General features: G+C 41.9%; 1 protein-coding gene across 2 annotated transcripts in view; it reads right to left on the bottom strand.

Moving 5' to 3' along the window:
• Positions 1-3990: 3990 nt before the first annotated feature.
• The window catches only part of elf1 (E74-like ETS transcription factor 1), a 48213-nt gene continuing 26810 nt past the window's right edge, over positions 3991-25393 (bottom strand). For both annotated transcript variants that reach the window (XM_072663110.1, XM_072663109.1), the window contains exons 2-9: positions 18401-18844; positions 12336-12507; positions 10670-10777; positions 10187-10348; positions 9787-9870; positions 8933-9125; positions 7588-7947; positions 3991-6712 (exon numbers count right to left, since the gene is read on the bottom strand). In XM_072663110.1, coding sequence (XP_072519211.1) covers positions 5914-6712; positions 7588-7947; positions 8933-9125; positions 9787-9870; positions 10187-10348; positions 10670-10777; positions 12336-12507; positions 18401-18472 — 1950 coding nt within the window. In that variant the 5' untranslated portion in view covers positions 18473-18844 and the 3' untranslated portion in view covers positions 3991-5913. The remainder of the gene's footprint in view (positions 6713-7587; positions 7948-8932; positions 9126-9786; positions 9871-10186; positions 10349-10669; positions 10778-12335; positions 12508-18400; positions 18845-25393) is intronic.

Here is a 25393-nt window from a genome sequence, read left to right as displayed (position 1 = left end):
GAGCCTCCAGTGCTGAAACACACTGCTGCCTTTTACAGCTCCACCTGCATTCTGCATTTGTTTGGACACAGGCTGGATGGAGCCATGAGGAAAAAGTCCCCCCATACGCCTGTTCTCCCCAGTGAGTGAACATACACACACACACACACACACACACACACACACACACACACACACAGAGTCACATACACAGTTACACAGTCACTTAGTCACATAAACACACTCACACACAGAAACAGTCACTCACTACACAGACACATGCACAGCTGCAGGACACAGAAGGCACACACGCGCAAACACACACACAGTCTTAGAGGTTAGAGCAGCCAGAACACACACTCTGCCTGTAAGGTTGAGCAGGTAGGCATGTGAACTCATTCTTTTTTGTTAGCACTTCAAACGGCACTGTAATTCACCTGCGAGCCGCTTGTTTTCTCTGCCTCCGTTTATCTCATGTGCTGGAGCAGAGCTGCTGCTGCACATATGCAATACACCGTGGGTGTGTGTGTGTGTGTGTGTGTGTGCACAGAGCAGACAGAGAGGAGGAGATGGAAAAGAAAAAATGCAAACAGAACTCTGGATCAGTGCAATGTGCTGCTACTGCCATCATCTGGCTCCATGCAGGAAGAAGAGCAGCTCTCCTCCGGCAACATGTGAATCACAGGTTACTTCTGTATAAAAACAGTCAGGAACATCAGGGTGAAAATCATTTCATCCATGAGAGAACACGACATCATCCGTACACTGCTGCTGATCTCTCTCATACCAACACATTCCAAACAACTGCAATTTACGACCCGGCTCTATATTGTTTTGGCCAGTGTGTGTGTGTGTGTGTGTGTGTGTGTGTGTCAATGTGTTCAGCAGCTGCCTGGTGTGTGTAAGTGCAAGTGTTCTTAGTGAAATAAACACTGTGCACACGGCCATCCCCCACACATTCAGCCACACACACACACAAACTCTAATCCACTCTACCTTTTAGAAGGTCCCAACAAACACACATTGATCTCTGTTCAGAAGTCACACATAATACACACATTCAATCCTTCAGCAGCCCAACTCATACTCTCTCTCACACACACAGAGGAAGACCTGGCGTGTGTGTCACTGCCCTGCAGCTTCTTGTCATCCAAGTGAATTTTGCTATTGGGCAGATGTCGAGTTCTGCTTTCTTTTTCTGATGAACAGACCTTCAGCATTAGCCTCATAGGCCACCATTAAGTCGGTTAAGCGCTATTTGCTTGACTGCTTCTCAGGTGCAAGTGGTCAGTGCTGTAAACCCCTTGGGCTGCTGCTGTCCTTACTGCCCTCTGCTCTGGTTAATGCGGGGGGCCTTCGTTTATTAAAACGCTGCAGCATCTCTGCTGATGTTAAACTGCTGAATCGCTGTCTCCATTGAAAGCACACTGTGCAGCACTAGCAAGAGGAACTAGTAGCTGGCATGTTTTGCATCCTAAAAAATGCTAAGCAACACCTCCGCAACACCATCTCCGTCCATCTGCGCTGGTGGTTGTAGCTGCCTCCGGGGCTGCTGTATTGTGTTTACTGACTGTTATTGCTTTATTTGTCTGTGTATTTGTTTGGTTTGCCTGTGGAATTGAGAGTGCTCTGTATTCTGCAGCTGTGTGTGAATAGGAAACTTGAGGGCAAGGAGCTGCAGCATGGACCAGCTGCCAGATGGCTCCATCATCACACACATGCAGGCACGCACACACACAGACACACCTGCCGTTTGCCTCCAAAAGACCACCGTCCCTCTATAATACACTATCATTTGTGTCCCTGCTGCAAGTCATGCCACACACAGGGCTGCACGTATTTAGAAGGTGTTGGTTCATGTGAGTGCAGCTACACTGATTCTTACCAGACTTTCTGGATCAATTTAGGTTAAAAAAACAAAGACCCATAAAATGGAAAAACAATGAATATTATTTATTACTGTTTATGCTATTATTAAAGTTTCAAATAATATAATATATATTATTTCTGTGATGCCACAAAAATCTACAAATAGTGCCTGTTCTAGGCTGCAGCTGAGGTAGGCTGCATTTCCTGGATGCTTCTATATAGAAGACTTTAGTCCCCCACAGTTGCCTGCTCACATACAATGCGGGGAAAAAAGGGAAAAACAGCACCATGAAAATGTCGGAAAATAAAGTCTCCTGAGCAGAGTGTTTAAATATTTAAGTCTTTGAACTTGAAGCCCAGACTACTTTTTAAATGATGCGGCCAATCAAGAACAGAGCTCATTTACATACACCATTAAAAGCACAGTAATGGAAATAGCTTGTTTATCGGATTCTATGAGTTCTGAAAATGGTAATGTAATGGTAATGAAAATGTAGAATGTGTAGACCCTTCGAGTCAACAATCCGCATAGCTTTTCTGAACTTAATCTAGTCAGTAGTCTTTTCTAACTTCGATTTTTTGCACTACATCTAAGCTTGATCTACAAAATACAGTTTAAGTTGTGCCAACACTGTTTTACAAAAAAAAAAAAAACTGACATTTTTAAACAACTAAAGAATGTATTAAACCTATCATACAGAGCTATCATTCTTCCTCCTCTGAGGCTGCCCACAGATAGCAGAGGCATTTGCTGGAATTTGACTTCATGATCACTTGTGTCCTGATGATCAGGCAGTTTGACAGTCACACCATATTTCTTTCTTGGACATTTAAACATTTCTGAGTGGTGCCCCTCTTTACGTGCCAAAATATCAAGATATGGAGTTTGAATTCTGGTGATGTCTCTTCTGTCTATCATGTTTGACTGTAGTTTCTTGGACTGCATAATATGGACAACATATCATATTGCACTCACATTGCTTCATACTGAGATTGCAATGTGAACAGCAGTATATTAAAGTATATTAGCCGTATATTAAAAACACATAAATAGTGTAAATTATTTATCTATGTTTTTGTAACTGAGTGTCTTGCTATCCCTTTCTGCTGTGACACTGAGAATTTCCCCACTGCAGGACTAATAAAGGATTATCTTATCTTATCTTATCTTAAAAGAGTCAGAAACTGAACTGCAGTAAACGTGACCGGAATGATTCAGTTAATCGTGTGAATAGCTTAATGGAACCAAGCATCCACAACCTTTCTGTGATTTGTCAGGATGTTCCTAGCTTATAAAACATAGTGATTTATTGAAATAGACTTATTAGGATGTTGTTGTCTTCTGCAGTATCAGTTTTGCAAAAGCCTATTTTGCAATCAAGATTACTAAACAATACATTGTGCAGTGTTGTTTCTGAATAACAATTCTTAAGAATAATGACTCATTAATAAGCACACAGTTTAAGGGGTTAAATACATGGCTGCTCGTTTCCTCTTACTTGTAGGAGATGATGATTATTTAGTATTTTACTGTAGGCTATTCAGTTGCTCCCTCAGCCTTACAGCAGAAAAGAAGACTACATATGAATGCTATAAATAAACAGAACATGTGCATTCACTTATTACTGATTATTTCTGCCAATGAAAGGTCTTCCGCTGAGTTTCAGGGAGCAAAGAGCAAAGCCATCAGAGGACAGAGTTTACTAATAAATTTAGACGAAACACATTCCGGAACAATTGCTCTGGTGAGCTTGTTTTTCCTCAGTCAAGTTGTTAACAGCTTGCAGTCGTTCTGTCCTTGCCGAGATCGCATCGGCACTCTTTAGTCTCCGAGCTGAACAGACGAGGCGATTTGGAGCACATATGGCTGGAAACGTACCCCCCCTCTCTTAGCACAGCCAGATCTCAGCAAGATCCTCTGCACACCCTGGAAGTAGGTATGACCTCACAAGAAAGTTTTGTGTTAATTCATATTACCAGATAAAAAAATGCATAGAGAGACGCTCAATGAGGAAAAACCTGTTTTCCATCACACGGAACAATGCGAGTATCCCCCCTGCGGGCACCCCAGTTGTCGACATAGCCGATCCTGTCAGCTAAAGAATTAATTGGTGTAGCTGGAGTGAATAGAAGCCCACAAGCTTTCATCGAAGAAAAAATTGCTTTATTGTATATCTTTACTCCATTAAAAAAAAAAGTGCCTGAAGAGCAGGCGAGATGAAGAGCTTGCATACATTTACCCCAAAGCCAGTGTGCTTGACATTCTGGTCTTAAGACAACAAGAACTGTCCTGGACTGTGTGCTACAAAACGCAGGCTGATTGTCATTTTAACATTGCATAACATCTTTGCTTTGATTGTCATTGTAATGTCACCTCCTGTGTCCTGACCATGTTTTTTTTTCACCGTGCAGAGGGTTAGCAACTCTGTATGAGTGGCCTTGGGCTCAAGCTCAGGCACTGAACTCAAGACCACTGAGCGTACACGCATTCCCAACTGCAGCTTCACTCTCTACCAATTTAGTGCAAATTGAGTCCGGAATCAATAGGGCTACAGCACACTATCCACCAGGGGAGGCCCATATTGGTGAAGTCTCAGATAGTATGCTGCGTATGCTGTACATGGAAAACTACATTAGATGTGTGAAGACTACACAAATAAATACATTTAACACATATAACAAGGCTCAGGCACAGTTCTGAAAGCCAGTGACAAACCACTGAAGACGGCTAAGGGAAGGGAAGGCATGGTTCTGCTTTGCCTCACTGAAATGGGGTAAGAGTATGTCAGCTTAAGGGCAGAAAACAAAACATAAGATCTGTTAAAAAAGAATGGCTTTAAATGCATCACAGTAGACACCAAGACATAGATACATCTTGAAAAGCTATAAAGTTTTTTTTTTTGTTTTTTTTCAACATCCCCTTATATTGGAAAATAGATACAATATAAAAGATTACAAGCGATTTTTCCAACTGAAGAAAACAATAAACCTAAAGTATTGTTGATTCTGGGTTGGAATAACTACACTGTATGTTCCCTCGTGTTTGCATTGTTACAATAAAAAATTAGGCTTTTTATACAGAATTTTGAAATTCACAAAATAAATAAATGTGTGGCCATAAACTGAATCGCATATCATATATATTTCTATGTATATTCTGTATTCTATGGCATTCATCTCATATTAACAGGATCAAAGTATAAAGGGGAAATACGCGCCTAAAGCAGAAGATTTTGGAATCTGTTTGTGTACTCTATAGTCAAATGTAAATATTTACAAATATCTAATTATTCTGTCTTTTGGGACACAGAATGCCCATTTCCATAGTAACAAGGCTCTATGTAGTATGGTGTAAAAAATAACCCAGCAAGGACCATGTTAATGGGTTTTGTACATGAAGCACAATGCACAATCCTATGTGCCCAAAACAACATTCGCCATCAGCGTATTCCCTCACATAACCTAATATTTTGAAAAAAATAAATGTTAGACTGTTTTCGCCATTCCACCACGGAAATCTTTCAGTCCGAATCCAAAAGGTCACGCTTCTTTTTTTTGCGTCACATTCAGGCACCCTTATCAGCAAGAAACCGCTGGCAAATGCTTCCCGTTTGACGTGCTTTGAGCGAAAATATTCTTGAACCTAAAAGTCCATGGTGTGTTTTTGGTTTCATAGCGGCTGTCCGTCAACACTTCGCTGTACTTTTCAGCCCCTCTTTAAGTGGAGTGTCTTTAAAAGAGAGAGTAAGTCTTTGGAGATGAAACAGGTAGAAAAAGAAATGTCTGAACTGGCACATGTGGTGGATCTGTCCCTGTTTCGATAAGTGGCTGTTCTCTGATTTGTGGGTGTGGGGGTGGGGGTGAGGGGAGTGGAGAGGGAGGTTGAAGGCGATGCCACAGAGCCGGCCAATAGAACATGGTTTTATATAACTATCCCTTAATATTTAAATTTAGGCACAATATCACAAGAGCTGTGAGTAAATAACAGTCCTGCAGCTATATGCCAGCATCCATGCTTCCATGGTTTTCTGACGTTTTCCATGAGCTTCTGGCCTGGGTAAGTTCTTAGGTCTCTGAGAGCTCCATCTTTACCTGTATGAACTGAGAAGTGGGTATCTGCATGGTGGCGGCCATCTCCTCCAGGCCCTGTGCGCCCTCCAGTAACTCTTTGGCCCCTTGTTGTGGCTGCAGGGCTATTTCACTCTTTACCTCCAGCTCCTCCACGGGGGTCAAGCCCTCGCTGGGGCTTCTGGCCAGCTCAGAGCTTGTGTCCGAGTGTCCGTTGATGGCCTGGCTAGCGGTGCCGATGATAACAGTCTTTTGGCTGAGCTCCGCCACCCCGACATCCATTTCCTCCTTGCAGAAGTGGGTGGCTGCTACGGGATTGCTGTTGACCAGGGACTGAAGATACTGTGGGTCCAGGATCTCCTCTTTGACCTGCAGGCTTTGCAGCTCGCCAGACTTCAGCACAGTAGCAATGACTGTTCCTGGCTGCTGGGCCACCACAGGCTGACCGGCAGCATTGAGGGTGACCAGGCGGGTCAAGCCGTTTAGTGAGGCGGCAGTTTGCTGTGCCGTGCTGCTGATGACCCCTCCGCTGGATGAACCCAGGCTGGACACCAGGAGCTGCTGGGACTGAATGCTGTCTGTAGTCAGGGAGGCGGTCTGGATGGTAAGCACGTCTTTACTCCCAGGACTTGAAGAAGGCACAGTGTGAAGGATGACCCGAGGTGGGGACCCGTGGGCAGAAGAGTCCCCGTTGGCCAGCATAGAGGAGAAGGGCACAGTCTGAAGGGTGACTGGAGCTCCTCCCTGTGGTCCAGATGTAAGGACCATGGGAACCGTGGCAGGCATGTTAATAGTCCTGGAGAAAAAGATAGAGAGGGACAGAAGAAGAGAGAGAATCTGAGTCAGCAGAAAAAATTCAAGCATCTGCCAGCCTACTTAAACCACATTAAGATTGGAAGATGAAACGTCTTCTGTGAAACTGTGAAAGAAAAACATTAACTGCTAAGATGCTATGTACATTTCCAGTGCAATAAGCAAATTCTACTTACTATATAGAATAGCACAAGCCAAAACAGGTGAATTAGGGTTCCATGACTTTCATCTAAATTTGTTTATTCATATATATTTTTACTATATTTCAGCTCAGTTCAACTTGCAATTCTAACTGGAATTGTTTTCATCTCTTATAAAGTATTTTCTAACTAAAGAGGCTTTCTTATAATCAGAAAAACAGCTTAGGGCCTTAATGCTGCATTCACAACAAGGCGGACTCTTATATTTCTTAAATTCCGCTGGAAGAGAAATAAGAAATAAGTGAATAAATTAATAAGTAGTTTAATACTTCCTTTGTTTAAAAAATGGGTGTAGCCAATTCACAAAAAATACATGAAAATACAGTTTGATCAAAATATTTTGCATAGACAGTTATCTTACAATTAATTAATTATTAGCGATATTGTAAAGAAATGGCATCTGATAAATAAACAGAATGTTTGAAATATGTAAGTAGCAATATAGTCAGAGCCTATGGAATAGCTAGGAAAGTTGGAGAAGTCCCAGAGCCCATGGAACTTATTATCTAGTATGTAACTATTTGTTATCATATTTTTTTATATACCTTGAGAGGCCTTAATGCCTCCTCAAAAACTCATTCATAAGTGGTCTTGCTGTCAGTTGTATTTGTATGTATATGAACATGTCTGTGGTTCTGTAAAATCCTGTCTCTCTCACCTCACAGTGTGTGTAGGTGCAGGAACAGCAGCTCCCTGATTTGGTTGCAGCACGTGTACAGTCTGTAGTAGATGCTCGCTCTGCTTGCCGCTGGCATTCTGGTACAGCATGCTGGGACTCTGCTCCCTCTTTACTGATCTGGCCTGCATGTGACCTGAGCCTTTCCCCTGGGCCCGGGACGCCCCGCGGCCCACAGCTCGACTGTGCGGAGTGGAGCGCTGACCTCCGTATCCTGGGCTGGAGTCTCCACACTGCTCCTCATCTTCATCAATGACCACAAGGTCCGTGGGCATCTCCTTAAACTGGTAAACAAGCCTCTGGCCCTCAACCTTGGCCAGAATGCCCCTCTGATAGTAATACCTTAGTTGGAGAGAAGAAAGAAAAAGGACTGGTCAGAAAGCACATTTTACTGGTCTTACTGGTCCTGCAGAGTCTCTCAATCAGAATATTTATTAGCTGATATTATTATGAACATAAAAATCTGAGGATTTTGTTACTGAGCTTTAATGAAAGACATACATTTTAAATAAAAAACGATGTAGAGGCATTCTACAAGTGCAATATCGCACAATAACGGCAGCCCGAATGCACCTCTGTAAATATCAGTCTGCCTTACTTGCCTGTAACCTAGCAACGGCCAAAAAGCCACTAAAGAAGCCACCAATAATAGCAAAGAGTAACAGGCCACAGCTAATAGTCGCAGGTAACCAGCATGTTGTAAAGAACAAACCTTTAATGAACTAATGCTGTGTTTTAGCAGCATGCACTGTACGCACCTGTGATAAACCAAACACTTCCTATTACAAACGAGGGTCTGTCTCTACACTCTGCCAGCTGCAAACTGAAGGCAGAATCTTGAATATTTCATTTTAATTTATATAACTGTTCTTTGTTTTACATTTTTCTAAAATTCTCTAGCTTTTTATTGTTTATTCTGAGGTTTAATTGGAAACAAAACAGTTTTAGCATGGTCCTAACATTTGTTATGGGGAGTACTCACACAAAGAAAAAGATGAACCAACTTCAAAAATATAAACACTGAGAACATGTGCAATACTGTACAGGCTCAAGTGAGACAGACAGTATGACTGGACACAGGAGATGACTGCTGTCAGAGGAAACATATTATGCACTCAATCATAATGTGTGTTCTTCAATAGCATTACAACATATAGGTAGGGTGGATGCATTTAATTATTAATATTTTGACATTATACAGCACTGGGCACATTTATCTAGTGCAAGCAATAAACTACATGAACATTTACCATGCAGTTCAGAGCTTGGCATGATAAGAAATGCTGCTTGGAAAGAAGCTGTTCCTGGGTCTAAGTGACTGGCTCACCTGAGTGCTCTTCCCATGGTCTCGTAGTTCATGTCTGGTTTATTTTTATGCTTGCCCCACAGCTTGGACACGGCCTTGGAGTCCACCAACTTGAAGATGCCCTTCTCTCTCTGCGTCCACTTAATATATTTGGGACAGGTGTTTTTGTCTTGCAGCAAAGCCAGTAGAAACTCCCACAGGTAAATTGTGTTACCTGTGTTAACAGACCGAGGGAGAAAAGAAAAAAAGAGTCTCTGCGTCAACTCATTAAAAGTTGAAACTCATAAGAAGCTAAACGCCACCGTCCATATTTCACACCTTATTCCACAGGTTTTATTTAACAAACAGAATTGGCAGAGGTGCAATTATAGCATTCTTCCTCATAACCTTAATAAATCAATTTCACTCTGGTCTGCAGCAGGGCCTGGAAATTAATTAGAAGGCCCTGGCAGTAGATTACTCTTGTTTGTCATGTGCTTTGGCCAGAAGTGGTTAAAAACAGCAACCCCGGTAGCGGAGGCTGGAGAGCGAGCTGCTCAGTGTGTCAGGGTGATGTATATGTATGCGCCTGGCCTGGGGACGCATGCATAAGGGCCTCTATCAGGACGCCATCGATGTGCCCTCCAGCCCGCTATCACTTTTATTTCCCTCACAACCGCAGCACTTTGAGAGCACCTCATCAATTAAGCAGGTCTGGTACGACCCCTCCGGAGCGGTGAGGAGACAGTCAGGGAGCCGCTTGGTGCAGAGTGCAGAGGTGGGCCCTTTTGGTTATATTATGTATGTGTGTGCGTGTGTGTGTGAGTGTGTACATATAAATATATATATTTCTTTTCTTTCTTTCATCCAGTGCAGCTCTTTGTGGCAGGACTTACCTTTGCCCTCTTTGCTTTTTTTCTTCAGAGGAAGCGAGGGATTTGTGATGGGGGAACAAGGGCGCACCGCTCTGGGTTTGCGCACTGTGGAAAAAGAAAAGAGGAGATGGCAAACCTTTCTTAACTTCAGCCATTTAAACCTCATGAATTTTGGACTGTTATTAAGAAGTTACATCAACTTGTTTTAAACACACACACACTCACACCATATTTCAGCAATGATTTAACACAGTCGATTCATTAGCAACTGGTAATCAAATGTATATAATTTGTTAAAATTTAGATTTTTTTAAATCAATTTAATGCCACCTCTAGTTTCAGTATAATTTTGCAAAAAACATCAGAGTTTTAGTGTGGATCAACAACACCCTCTAATGGAAGCTGTATGTCACTGCAGTACCTTTGTTTTTCCTAACCGGTTTGCAAACACTCCTCTGAGGAATCTCATCTATGGAGGACGTTTCATCGTCCAGAGAGACGTCCATGCAATTAGCTGACAGCTGTTCTGGCCGCAGGGATATGTAGGTCAGATCTGTTTCCAGCAGAGCTCCATATGGATGAACTACATAGAAACATGGAGGTGATAACACATCAGACAAAGCCAATGTGTAAACACAGATGAAAGCTGAACATGCTAATAATAACTTTTGAAAGAATAAATCCACATCATCAGTTTTTTAAAAAAGCATACAAATTAAACAAAAAATATTTTAATTAACTCCTAAAACTCCACACAGGAAGAAAAAAACCCTTTCAGAAAAGCTTATAAATTTGTATGAGAAAAAAAGCTGTGCTGCGTGTTTAAGAAACATCCATTCATTTTCCTAACAAGCGCTAGGCATGCTTAGACAGCCACATAAACAGACAGTGAGTCAGGTCATACTCATTCGTTTTTCATCCAGGATGTTGTTGGGAGACTCCATGTTCAGCAAAGCCTCAGCTGCCTCAGTGGTCTCTAAGTTGTCTTCTGCTCCTGAGACTGGAGTCTCCACTGTAGATAATCAAATGTGAGTTTATATAAGAGCCATTCAAATAACAAAACTATATACACTACAAAACAGCTATACACTAAAACTTTAGAGATATTCTATATTGTGAATTGTGTATTCACATAAATAGTGATATGAATAGTAATATGTTCTATTGCAAACTGTGAAATATTTGCTCCTAAGCATATTGTTTTTTTCCCCCAAAATAAACCTAAATGTCTTGAGCCTTTAACACGTTAAAGGGGAGTTCCCCTTAATTTATAAAAACTGTAATATTTAAATGCTTAAGATGTAAACAAAGTAATTCAGAGTGAATAAAGGGGAAACCTACACTACAAACCCAGATAAGTTCACCTAATATAATTTATTTAACCCCTTAAAAAGCCAATGGCCTGCTGGCAGTTGAGCTGAGCTTTATTGAACAAATTACAAATTAAAACGTGTACATTGGCTGTACTTAAGCTCCAAAACATTGTATGTCAAAACAATTCTAATACATTAGGCTGAAAAAACTTTAGTCTAAAAAAAGTTAGTCTACTTCAATTGAATTTTTTTAGTTAACTTAACCCAAAATCTTAACTGAAGGTTGATTTTTAAAGCATTCTGGGGAAAACTTTCATTCCTTTATTGACTATCATGGATCATGGATCATCATGGAACACTGCAGTACTCACACTGCAAATTTACCAATCAACACTGATAGTGATAAAGTTTAACACTATCAGTGTTGATTTAACACTGTCACACTCAGCAGTAAACAAAGTGTTGCTCCTACATCCACAAACACTCACACAAACTCCTACAAACACTGAGGCCAGGCAGCTAACCAATATATCAAATATAACTGCATAGCAAAGAGAACGTAGCCAAGGGGGGAATGCCGACCCACTGCTAATGAGTGAGAGGGGAAAGACACACTCAGTATGTAAATATATGGTGCCAGGGGCAAATGGATGGAAAAATGGAAAGGTGTGAGTTTTAACTCAAGTTGTACTGCACACACAAACCCACGGCATATCACTAAACCACCACAGCTTACTCAATATCCATTTGCCAATGGCAATCAACTAAAGTCAATTATTAGTTGATTCTACTCAAAGATCTGGAAAATGATCACAAATGGTTCCCTAACTCAAAAGAGGAATATGTGGGATATATCCAGTTAGACATACAACAGACTTGATTAATTTGGGTAAAAACAACTTTGAAGTATACCAGATCAACATTGTTTACAGTTGTGGTTTCCAAAATAGTAGCAAATATTCTGCATGCTGTCTGAGGCACTGTGTGTGTCTCATACTAATTCAGAGATACTGCAGAGCACTGTAAGATAAAATAGGGCCAAATTTATTTTAGATCTGCATTGTAGACATTTAAACCCCTTGTTCTTGTCACCACCACTGTAAAGAATTTCTGAGTTAGTACATTTCTCTACAATTAGCTATTTTCATTAAAACTTTTTTCATAACCTGCTTTACATCTCATCAACTGAAATATGTAGCACATTTAGAATAACTGGAATTCCACTTGCAAAATATTGCAGACTGATAATTGACTCACCAGAGAGACCCACATCTCCCACCATAATATTCTCTTCCACTACATCCTGCATTGTGTCCACCATGATGCCATTGGTCACCTCATCAGCCTCCAGCCCTGAGTACACCTGCATGAGGTCGGCAGCAGGCACGTGCTCCACGATGACCGCAGGGAAGACTGAGGGGTCGTCCAGCTGTTGGGTCAGACACACAGACAAGAAAACGCCATGAGATCATTAGTCTGCAATTAGCAAACAAACAGATTAATCCATACTAAAATAACACTGTCACTAGTCTAAAAGTCCATACAGTCTACAGAAACTACGCAGTGTGCGCAGCAGGTTGCGTTTTAACATGAGTCATGATATACTTGTGTGGGATGTGTCTTTCGCCTACATGAAGGTCACTGAACATCATAATTATCGTTTTCATTCAGGCTCACAAAGGATGCAAGCCTAAAGATGTGTTCATAATAGATTTACACACTGAGCCCAGTCTTGCATTGACCAGCCAGCAGTGCAGTCAGGGTCTGCAGTACAATAGGGTATCATTCAGGGCCTCGTATTATATCAATAGAGGTTAAATGACTAAATGAAACAAACAGATAGCCTCATAGTTCCAGGGAAACATAATCAGGCTCCCTCGGCCCCAAAGCTGATGCCAGGAACATCGGCTCCGGCCTTTATTTCCACTGGAGCATTCTTGTGTGTGGGTGGGGTACACAGCAGCACAGGGCAGGGGGGAAACACAGGAAATAGCTGGGCCTGGACTACACAGCCTTATTGCGATGTACCCCACCCTACATAGCCATCTTGCCATCAGACATCATTTTTTTTCTTTCTTTTTCCATTCTTTCCTGCTCCATTCTATCCCTCTACTCCACTCCACTCGACAGTCACTGAGCAGACAGGGTAAAGCAGGACAAGTCAGAGTCCATTCAACTACAATTTCTCTCTGCTTCAGGCAGCAGTGCTTTTCCTGCTCCATTCCCGGAGTGGGCCAGGCCCTAGCCATCAGTCTGTGTGTGTGTGTATATTTGTGTGTGTCCAGGAGAAGCTCTTAGTCAGACTCCAGTAGGAAGCAAGACAGGGGCCCTGATTAGCTCTTTGTCCGACAGTGGTTACGATCAAGGTGAATGACCGCTCCAGAATATGAATGAAAATCAATGAAGCAAATTCTTTCTGGAGGAGCACTACATCTTCAGAGGACTGCTGACCTTTCATGGACAGATATAACAGCTTAAGAAAGGAGGTTGAATTACACTTGAGTTCAGCATGACTGTTAAGAGCCTGACAAGTGAACTGAGGGGGTTCTCTCAGTTTCTCATAGCAGAGAAATAACTACATGTATACATATGCTTACCACCTCCAGGAGATGGTAGCAGAGTGCAACAGGCCTAAACAGTCAATGTTGTGCTGGACGTGTATAAAAACGTGCATATAGTCACTGTCCTGAACTGTTATTATTATTGCATGATAATTAAAGTACTTTTTGACCATTTGTATTGGTCCATTCATTACTCAGTATTTCCTCAGTTTAAAAGCCAGATGGCATTTTCAATTTTTTTGAAACAACAATGCAGTTTCTGCTAAACTACCTGTTGATTCTCAAAAAGGATTACGATTAGATTTTAGTTTTGGTCTGACTTTAAGGTTACAGATAGGTTTTAGGTTAGATTTAATCAAATATATTACATTTAACTTATACTTCAGTTGCATTTAGTTGATGTTTAGCTGAATGTTAGTTACAAATAAGCTGATCATCCATTCAGCTTCTACAGGAGACCACAAAAGTAAAATGTTACCACAAAGTATCACAGAGCCGTTTGGAACCGTGTCTAGCCAATGTGAATTGCCATGAGCCTACTAGCTAATTGCAGCTGTGTACAGCATGTAGTTGCCAGAATGTAGTAAAGCACTCCCTTGAGTACCCTTGAGGACCTGTACTGTTTTTATATCTCTTTAATCTTTTGCTGGAATTAGTTGTTTTTCCCCCTTATTTCTGAACAACTCACTATTGTTATAGCATGGTATTTGAGGTGTCTGTAGCTCCAGGAATCCAAGGCCAAAATCATTTACTTGCTACAGATTAACACAGTCCCCTAACTAACATCATAGACCAAACAACAGCTTTAACTGTAAGGGAAAAAGAACTGCAGCACCACATAATGAAAGAAGAAATGCTGAATATTAATGTTGGTATGGTCTCTTCTATGTACCAGCAGTCACAAACATTTTTACATGGCTATTTTCCAACACAATTAAATAGTTGTAAACTGAACATGCAGAGATATATAAATGCAATATTTAGTTCATGACAACCCAATAACTATTAATTTAAAGCAGGCTGGTTTGCAGCTAAGTTTCCATATATGGGCAGTATGGACTGAGGAGTACAATGTACATGAGGAAAGTGTAGTTTCCATGACATGAAAAACATAGCTTACTAGCTTAACAAACACATTAATCTGCACAATTTATAAGCAGGTGATGCTGACCTAAGCCTGTTGTAAACACTTAAGGATGAAAAATGTGTACTAATGTGTGTAGTGGAAGGCAAGTGTGTATAAAACACTCACTTGCTGCAGTATTCTGAATGCAGGCAAGGCTGTCTGGGGAGAATCTCAGTGTGCTGGCTGCTAAGTAAGCATTATTAGACACATGCCTGCTCTCATCATCTTAAAGCTCACCTTAACCCCCAGCTATAGAAAAAAAAGCTAACGCAAAGCCTGTCTTTCTGCTTATATCATGGAGTTTAGTGTGTAGCGAGAGTGTAGAGTGTAGCGATGACTGCCTTAGAAACACCATGTGGAGAACCAGTTATCAACAGCAACTACATAAATGCCAGTGACATTCATTATGATGTAAAGGGAGTATTCCCAGGCATTATTATCTGTAAATTAATATCATGGCTACATTACATATAGTACATGTTTATCTGATGACTAATCTTTAATTATCAGATTGCTACAAATTTGTAAACAAGAGAGCCCCGCCTCTACATGTTGCCTCAAAACTGGCCTCTTCCTCATCGTTGTCATCAACAGCATTTCTAAAAGGGAAATATGTGATAAAGATCAGGGATTTGCATATCTGAGTTCCCCGTTCCTGTTGTAAGAACAAAACCAGTAGCATGAAGCATGTTCCCCTCTTCTGAACGATCTTTTTCTTTACCTGTCTCCCAACCCACGTTAGATTCACAATTTTAAAACAAGGTTATTGTTTTAATAGTCCAAATGAAACAGAATGTGATTTTAGTCATAAAGATGTAAAGAGTATATGCTATGGACAGATATACTTATGTCTAATGCAAAAGACAGGAATCATATTCCAAAACTGGGGAAGTAAAACAGAAATAGAGTTGGAGCAGGAACTGTATGAATAGAGGGAAAATTAGGTAGTAGTACAATATTCTGGTAAACTCACTGTATGTTGCAAAATCTGTACAAAGTTTCCATGCTACAGAAACTGCACAGAGCCTTAATCAGCTCAGGAGCACACACAGATGAACCTCTAAAGGCATGATTTAACAGACTGGCCTGCATTCTTTTGATTAAAAATGCGTAATGGCGCAAATGAATGCCTTGATTAAAAAAAAAACACCCAGAGTAACTGTTCTGGAACACCGGTCGGAGGTCGGTCCAAATGCTCCCAATAAAACAAATGTGTAATTGCTTAGAGGGCTCATTGGCACATCACAGCATTCTGTGATATCAACATTGCAAGGGCCAACATGATATATGATTAACAGCCCTAAATGACATATTGTATAGCCCATCTGTGTATAGGAAGCTGTTCAGAGTATCTTGGAAAGCAAGGAAGACAAAAAATGGATCAAGCCCCAGTCTCACTCGAATCCTGGACAACAAAATTAAAGCTCTTATTTTGGACATTTTATGAGAGGAACCAATTCATTAGAAAGTCAATTAAGCTTGAGAAAGTTCAGAGTAACAGGAAAGAAGAACAGCCAGCAATAAGATGGATGGATACAATCAAAGAAGTAATGAACAAGCCATTAAAAACAGAAGACTAAGAACTTCTAAAGAAAAGACATGCATATGGTCTCCAGAACCAACTTGTTGGTGCATAATAATAATAATAATAATAATAATAATATTAATAATAAATACTTAATGTAACAGAAAATGCATGATTCTGGGGTAAGCATGCTCGCATATGCCCAGCACCACAGTAGTTGCGCCCAGCCGTCGGCAGTAGCTGTACTCAGACATCCAGGCTTAACATAATTTCACTGTCATTACATGATGTCTTGACTTATGGTGGTAATTATTGACTCTGCAAAACCCAATCCAGCATGGCTGATGATTAGAGTCCAGACAAGCAGCTGTACACCTCCCCCACACCAACCATGTGGAAAAAGCCATGTGTGCACAAACTCTCACACACATTCAGTAAAGACATATTCACAGGCCAAAAGGCAACGGCATTATCATCGCTGGGAGTGTGTATGTGGCTCTCTGTTAGGACACGCAAGTGTGTAACCCACCTGTAATATAGTAAGAGTGGGCAGGGAGAGGCTGAGATGCTGAAGTTATTTCAGAACAAAAGTTGAGGGTGGAACAGGCCCCGTCACCAGCATTGCCTCCTAACAGGTCAGGCTGGTTAGGCCTGAATTGTCTGAGTTCACAGGGTCTGAACACAGTCCTGCCACACTCCATCCATTCATCACACACAAACACAGGCACATACACACATCTCCATATACAAATGAAGACGCAAATATATGTGCACAGACAAGAACACCAGATTCAGAGCAGGTTTCAGGGACAAGATGCCGTCCCTTATCCATCTCAATTCAGTGAGCTTAAAAGATCTGTATTCACAAACACTTAAAGTCTGCTTAGAAACCAGCATGAATCGCAAATCGCAAAAGATTTTTTGAGCGCATATGATTAACTGGCTCAAATTGGAATTAACCCCACGTCTGCACATTTGCATAAAGCAAATAATGACCTCTGTACCACAGATGCTATGTTCTTTCCCAAGTAATCTCCACTCCACCCAGGTGCACACACACATATAGATGGGCACACACACACACACTAGAGGGCTCCCATCTCACACTTTCCATCTGAGTCCTGCCAGAAACCTTCAGAGTCATTTCTCATTTTTCCTCTCCCTCCTCCCACCCTACACTCTGTTGCGTCAGCAAAGGAGGCATCAAAGGCCTGGACCTTTAACCACCCCCCCACCCAACCACACACACACACACACACACACACACACACTAACAAAACCCCTCAGCAGTTCTGTGTTCTAAAACAATCCTCTCAGGGGAGGTGGGAAACAAAAGACAGAAGATGACTTTTACAAATGATCAAAATAATGTTTATACACCAGAGGGAAATGAAATGCTAGTAAAGTCCTGGGTTCATGTTATTAAAAAACACTTATGGCATTGCTACTATTATTCTCCAAATGAAGACTAGCCTTAACCTTAGAGAGATAAATAGACTGGTTCACTCCTAAACTGTGCAAACCGATTTTATGGTTAAAATCTAGACAATATATCTTGTTGTGTTTGTTTCTTATTTAGTAACTCTTGACAGATTATTTTAAAACTGACATTTTTTCACTTCCTTAAGTAATGGATAAAAACAGTGATCTCCAATAGCAGTGTATTCAACAAGCTTGTGCTGTCATTGGCTAAGCTTGTTCAACCTTGCAGTTCTTCAAAGGTCAAGGGTCACAATTATATTAAATGTAAAAATCCAGTCCAATCTCTGTGTACTGAGGCAAAACAAAACTGGGTGAGAAACTTTACATATATTGGCTTAAGATGATTTCACTTGCCAATATATCTTTTTTAGCAGTAAACCAACAAACCACATAACCAGGTTGAGATATTGATAGCACTAAAACATACATTAAACCAGTTCCCAATCCAAACCCTGATCCAAAGCAACAAATCAAACCATGAACATGCCATCCTAGGTAGAAATGATACAGCAGGAAAACATTTAAATATGCAGGACAGGAGAGCTCTAAGACTAGGATCAGGAACCACTGGTCTTAAGTCTTTTCTGTTAGTGAGAAACATGGCTGTGTGTAATGGTGTGTTGGTTACCTGGTTGATTTCATCCATGCCATTGCTGGCAAACTCAAACACGAGCTCGCTGGACTGGACTGCAGTGGTCATGGTGCAGCAGAGGCTGGTGGGGGGAAAGGGGGGTTGGGGGAGGGCTCAGACTGACAGGCAGCTACTCCTGCCTCTCCAGAGACTCCCCAAAAGCGCTCCGCTCCACACCACACCCCTCAACGCAGGAAGTGCCCAGAGTCCGGCACACAACTGAGGCAATTTTGCCGCTTTTACAAAACAAGAGGTGCTACTGAGGACAAAAAAAGCAGCAGCACCACAAAGTTCCCTTTTTTAGGTTTTGCCTGTGTTCTCTCTGTCTTCCTCTCTTTGCTGGCTGTTTTTTCAGTGGCTAGGGATTCTGGCTTGTGGAGACTGATGGAGCAGACCTCTTCTCTCTCAGTGCCACTCCAACTGCATCTAGGGCATCTACACCTTCAAGGAAAGAAACAGATAAAAAGAGGAAGAAAATCATATTATGACGCTGCAATCAAAGTTAAACCAGGCCTGTATAGCATTCTTCAAGAGCACCCTGAGAGTTTGACAGGGCAAGCCAGAGGCTGAGGCAATACTACTGGGACAGAGCAGCAAAGCCCTCCCTTGTTCTGTGAGAGATTTTTACTCATCACCTCCAAGACTGTGCCTGACACAGCCAGAAGCTCACTGTCAAAGCTCAGAGGCAGTCTGGCCGGGCCAAACTTAAAACGGCCGGGTGGAAAAATGCGCCCTGCTTTCCAGTAACACATCCATCAGCATGCTTCCCCCTCATCCACACACTCTCGCTCCTGTTTATTCTTTCAGGACGCAGCTAGAGCGCTTAACTTGTTATACCATTAAGCGATCCCTGGCAGTATTCTCAACTGGCTTCATGTTCCTACTTAGAGAAGGTCTGGAGTTCCTGTAGTCATTATTAAGTGAATCCAAACACACAGCAAGCAGGCATATGCTCAACACTAGCCCTGGTGCCAGGTCTCGTGTTCATTCATTAAGGCCCAACAGTGATACACAGCCCTCCTCTCCCTTACTCAAATTGTTGGAGGGGCGTGATCTTTGCAGGATATGAACTCACTCGGCCCGATCACAAAGCCTCTCTCAGAACAAGGAGAATGGGAGGTTGTTTCAAAAATAATACAAGCAGAGGGACATAACGCAACCAAACACCCTTACTTCCAAAGTACACGTACCCCTCAAATTATTTTGAAACTCCCCCAAAAGGCGGCGGCACCCTCTCCAGTCCAGGCAGCTGAGGAGGCTAGTGGTGTCTGGTTAAAGATCAAACCAGTGGTATGAGGGGGTAATAAGTGGGGAGGAGGTTCAGCAAGAGTGGGGAAGGAGGGGGGGGGGGGGGGGTGCAGGCTCACCGTGGGCAGAAAAGGCTCCACTGTGCTGTGGCAGGGTGGGGCTCGTTTGCTTCTGAAAGGACCATGCGAGGGACAGAAGGAGCTGAGAGTGAATTGTCTTTGGCCTTTTTACACCAGGCAATGAGCACTAATTCCTGGTTCAGTACTCGTCTCCCTTTTCCATCACAAAACAAAACAATACCTGTAAAAGTAGGGGGGGTTCTATGGGTCTGTGAGGGTCTGTGCGAGGCAACCAACTTCATAATTATAAATAAATGACATCAAAAGAGCTGAGTCTATGCCTGACATGTATTGACGTGTTACACAGCGCTAAAAGTGTTTTAATGCTAGGTGAGATGACCATCAGCGGTGTGGAATGCTGAAGCAGGAACAGAAAAATAGTCTTTCTGTTCAGAACAAACCACAACAAAATATATTTGGTTTAGGATCAATGTTGCCAAATCATGAATGTTCTGTACTGTGACACTCAGTGCTACTCACATAGTCCTATATTAAACAGTTTCTCCAGTTATCCAGGAAATTAACTGGAATTTTTTTTTTGACTTACTCGTATTTACAGTAAACATGCAGTGGAATTGGCCTTGTCTTCCACCTATACACTGCAGTTTGACATGCTTGGGACCACAATGCAATGGGTAACTACAATCAGCATGGGTACGTACAGGTCGCTTGCCAGTGGAAACAGAACAAAACTGAGGGATCACGGCTTCACGGCTTCAAATACCACACTGGCCACTGGAAAAACAGGTGAGGCCAGGTGAGTACAAGAGTTGAAAGATGAGATAGGAAAAGATGAGATGAGAAAAAAGGTCTCTAGGTCGATGCTAAATAGGTTCGGGTGATTTGTCGATATTATTGACAGCATGTCAACACTGTCAATCAACAATTACATTTTTCAGTAGCTTTATCCCTTAACTGTGTGCATGTCAAAAAGCGAATAACAACATTAATAAAAACATTATTAAAAAACATATTGTTCAATTATAATGTGGGTCTATTCAACCCCTCGGATAATCATTTTTTGGAGCAAGAACATCCTCAACATGTGACCTCAGGCCTGGCTATATCTACCCTGAGGAGAGGAGGATCGGGTGGCCTGAGACTGAAACATTAGCCTAATCATTAGCCGTTACCAGACTGTATCCCCCTAAGCCATTAGCACCACACACTGCTCCCACAGCAAGAGAGCTACATCTGGAGCTGCCTGCTCACTCTACTCCTCCACTTTGGTTATACATACATACCCACTGTCGTTGGGAAAATTTTATGCAACACATCTATTTTCATCAGAGAAAATATGTCTTTATATACAGTTGAAATAGAAACAGATTCAATTCCACTGCAGATTTATTAGCAAAAATTTCAAAATTTTGACTTTTAGCCAACTTCCACTATAATTTCAGAAAGAGGAAGCTATCACCAGCTGGGACCATATTCCAGAGGAGCCAGGTGGTCAAAAAGCCTTGAATGACTGCAGCAGACCTGCAGCAAGATTTGGTGGCAGCAGGCACTCAGGTTTAAATTTGTACAGTAAGGTGCATACTAAACGCTGAAGGTCTCCATGTCTGTACACCTGTACTCACCCAAAAGCACAAGAACAGTTGGCTTCATTCCACTCAGGACCAAATAAATAATCCACAGAAGTTTTGGGATTCGCTTCTTTGAAACGATTAAACAAAACTTGAATGTTTTGGCCCTGTGGATCAGCAGTATGTGTGCAGGAGAAAGAATGAAGCACACGCTGAAAAGAAGACCCTGCTTACAGTGCAGCATGTCAGTGGGCTCGGTGATGCTCTGCTTTGCTTCCTCTAGCACTGGAGAATCATCAGGACAATGATCCCAAGCCTACATCCAAGTCTACTAAGGCTTGATTTCAGAAAAAGTCCTGAAAGATTCTGGAGTGGTCCTCACAGTCACCTGACCTGACAGGTAGGATTTGAAGAAGGCGGTTGCAGCATGCAAACTCGCAAACTCAAGAATATTAGTGACCTGCCCATGAGAAATGGGCTAGGACCCTTCAGGAATGATATCAGAAGCTGGTGTCTGGTTATGCATCATGTTTGCAGCAGGTCATAACAGCATAGTTGAATAATTCTGAGACTGAGGCAGTGGTTATTTAAAGTGCTGAATTTTGAGAAAGCACTTGTGATATTAGTTGTGTTAAGCTATTTACATTGGTCTGGTTTGATTGGTTTATTGCAAACAGCCTGTATATTCTGCTAATAAACCTAATTTGGGGCTGAATAATTCAGATTGTAACTGTAAATGAAAGATATCAGATGGGTAATCAAGTAAAAAATTATAATTTAACTTACATGTGGGCTTAAAAGATATATGTAAGTGATCTTGGCTACTGTTGTACTTTTGGGGCCTAATAACACCCCCCCATTACCTAAACTAAGCTAAAACAGTTTCCCCACAGCCCTGAAAACCACTGACCCCTACACCCACTGCAATCTCCCCATTGCAGCTGAAGCCAGAGGTCAGAGACTGGAACACATCTGAACATAGGCAGGCCTCAAATGCAGTCCCACCTCAAAATTCTCACTTCTGCATTCTTTTTCAAATAGCTTCCAGTAATCAGAAGTGAAAAACAAGCATGAGTCTGCCATAGATACTACATAGCAGAATGCTGAAAGGCTTGTCAATTCTGGTAGCTTACCTAACCCCAGGCATGTGTTGACAGATGAAAACATGACAAGTCGTTTAAAATGTTTTTTTGGACAGAAGGTCTGGTGTGGTCTAATTTTTGTAAAACCTCCACATTTCTTTTGGGGTCGTCATACTCCATTTAATTCAGTTACAAATTTTAAATTGAATTTACTAGATAATTTTAACAGTAAGAGACTTACATATTGTATAGTGTTTATATGTAAACACATATATATAGTGTTTATAGTCCTATTATAAGTCCTTTATATAAAAGTCCTAACATCTATGCAAATGCCAGATTTGTCCTTGATTCCCCCATCCGCTGCTTAAGGAGTGAAATAAACACAGGTAGAGGAGAGAAGAGAGTCAGGTAGATCAAACGAACTAAGCATAATTTAGGTTTTATAGTTTAGGTTACTTGAAATTTACATTTACAGATGCCACATAGACACACATAAAATCACTACTTTTTGTGTTAATGTATTTATTCTAATATCAATGCATCATCAATGCATGGTTATAGTTAATTTGTTATGTCTTTCTGAATAGCCAATTTCATATATATAGGCCATATATATATAGTCATGGACTAAATATAATCAACATCTTCAGCTCTTTGCATGTGCTTGCAAATGTGTGTTCATGCACAGATGCACATGTAATACTTTTTCTCCCTGTGGTATTCTCTGCCTACTACTTCAAGCTTAGCAGTCAATAGGGAGACCACAGAGGGAGTGCACTGTGAGTGGTCCCTGCCACCATGACAGCAGTCCATAAATGCCTCTAGAGCGCATGACAACAGCTGCCTTGTCTCGGCTCATGGGCAGGGACCCAGGCAGAGGGTGCAGCAGCACTGCAGCGCGTCATTTGGTCCGGGCCAGGAGGGAGGGGCGCCGGGCCTGCTGGAGAGTTACTCAATACACAAGACTCTAGTGAGCAAACATTCTCCTGGGTGGGGCTCTCATGGAGAGACTGAGAGCCTACAAGCTGTCAAGGTTATACTCACTCGACACGCAGGGGGAACTGTGGGGATTCTAATACCACCTAAAGTGATACTTTTAGTGGTCCTGATCCACTTGGTGCCTTCTCTAGGAAAGACCTGCCGATTGTTTACGTCACTGATATGTCTGTAAGCACACTGCACTGGCTGATCCAAACCGACAACCAATCTGGGGCTGGATTTGTGGACAAATTCGTTTCGCCCCCCCTAAAGGACCCTCAGACCAACTTTTTCGCCTCATCTGTTAAGCTCACTGTTGACCATGTAAGGAGGCAATTTAAGGCAATTGACTGACTAAACCATGAGTCACTCTGCCAGTAGAATTCTTGCACAGAAAAAGAGCACATTCAGGCATCAAGAGATAGGGGCAAATCTAATCAACTGCATGTTAGTGGTGGTGGAGAATATGGATTCGGCATGTGGCATGACCGTCAGCTGATGTCATGAAAAAAAAGCCCGAAGGTTTGGCAAGGCTTCCATATATGGGGAATGACATCATAGCCACAGTGAAGTCAGCTGGTTCTGAGAAAAACAGGTCTTGAGTGGCTCTCAGAATAGCATGAAAGCGGAGGAGAGGTTTAAAGGAAGGAGGGGAGAGAGAGAGAGAGACATACAGAGATGAATGAGAGATAGAGAAAGATAGAGAGAGAGGGGAAGAGGCAGAGAGAGATCTGAAGAGGCCAGAGGTCTTTCCTTCTTGGCGAGGACACAGAACTGGTATTCCTGGCATTTCTGAACATGCTCTATCTCCAAGTGCACGTCTGGACAAAGAATTCACCCAAAGAAACACTGTGGCGTAAATCAGACTCTACACACACCCTCTTCATTAACCTGAATACACTCCTTAATGTGCACTCCTAATGCCTTAAACCAGGGGTGCTCAAACTCTTTGTCTTGGGGACCTATATTTCGTTACTAAAAGACAGGATTAAAATAATAAAAAAAAGAAAAAGAACAAAATAAATTACATAGATGGGAATACGGGTGTGTACATGGTGGGCCAAATGAAATGCCAGCTTTGACACTGAGGCCACACTTTAGGAAGCCCTATCTTATACAGATATAATACAAAATCATTTACAGTGAACTATCTAATAAGCCTACAGTTCAATGCAGTCACTCCTCCAGATTCCAATCAAAGCAAAAACAAGCCCAAGTGTGTTATATGAGTCATTGATGAGCTTACAGGCTCATTCTCTCAGAGCAGACAGGAGAAATGCTGAGTGAGGAATACTGATAGTGAGAGAATGAGAGAAAGATGGAGGGGGGTGAAGAGGGGTGGTGGGGGCAGCAAAACACTTTCCATCAGCACGCAGAACAAAGCTGCTTTTACAAGGTCATTGGCTCTTGTCAGCTGAACATAGATGTTTTGACCAGTTCCTGTGAGGATATGACTCAGGCCTTTGCAGGCACTGTAAGGTACCACAGTGGCACGGCAGTGAATAGAGGGTAAAAGGGGAGAGCAAATTTCTTGTTTGTTGTTGTTACTGGAGTTACCTTTTTGCCAGCAGGGGCAGCAACCTAATAATCGCTGGAGGATTTTATATGTTCATAGTAAGTCAATTAGCCCGCAGTTTCACTCAGTCAGAAAGAATTACTGGGCAATGCTTGAAAAGCTGATTTTTTGGCGACAAAATCATGAATCATGCTCTTGCCAGAGTGGTGAGGAGTGAATTATACACTGCAGAAAAAGGTCATAGGCCTGCAAGGTGGGTGTTTGCTACAGACATGAGAGGACAGCAGTTAATGAGTTGCCTCGACACCAAGCAGAGTGAGAAAGACACACAGGCAACTCCCACGGAAAGCCAAAACAGCAAAACCCTACAGCACAAGCTACTCTATCCACTCTCTATAGTTTGTCTTTAAGCTACAAGAGGCTTGCTTAAACACTATACCATTTTTTACAATTTGGCAGCATACTGACGATCGGAGCTGCCAACGACAAGCATGTAATTATAAAGCCTACAGGCA

This window comes from Salminus brasiliensis, chromosome 19, assembly GCF_030463535.1.
Source record: "Salminus brasiliensis chromosome 19, fSalBra1.hap2, whole genome shotgun sequence".
Classification (NCBI taxonomy): domain Eukaryota; kingdom Metazoa; phylum Chordata; class Actinopteri; order Characiformes; family Bryconidae; genus Salminus; species Salminus brasiliensis.
This window is presented reverse-complemented; position numbering and strand designations above follow the sequence as displayed.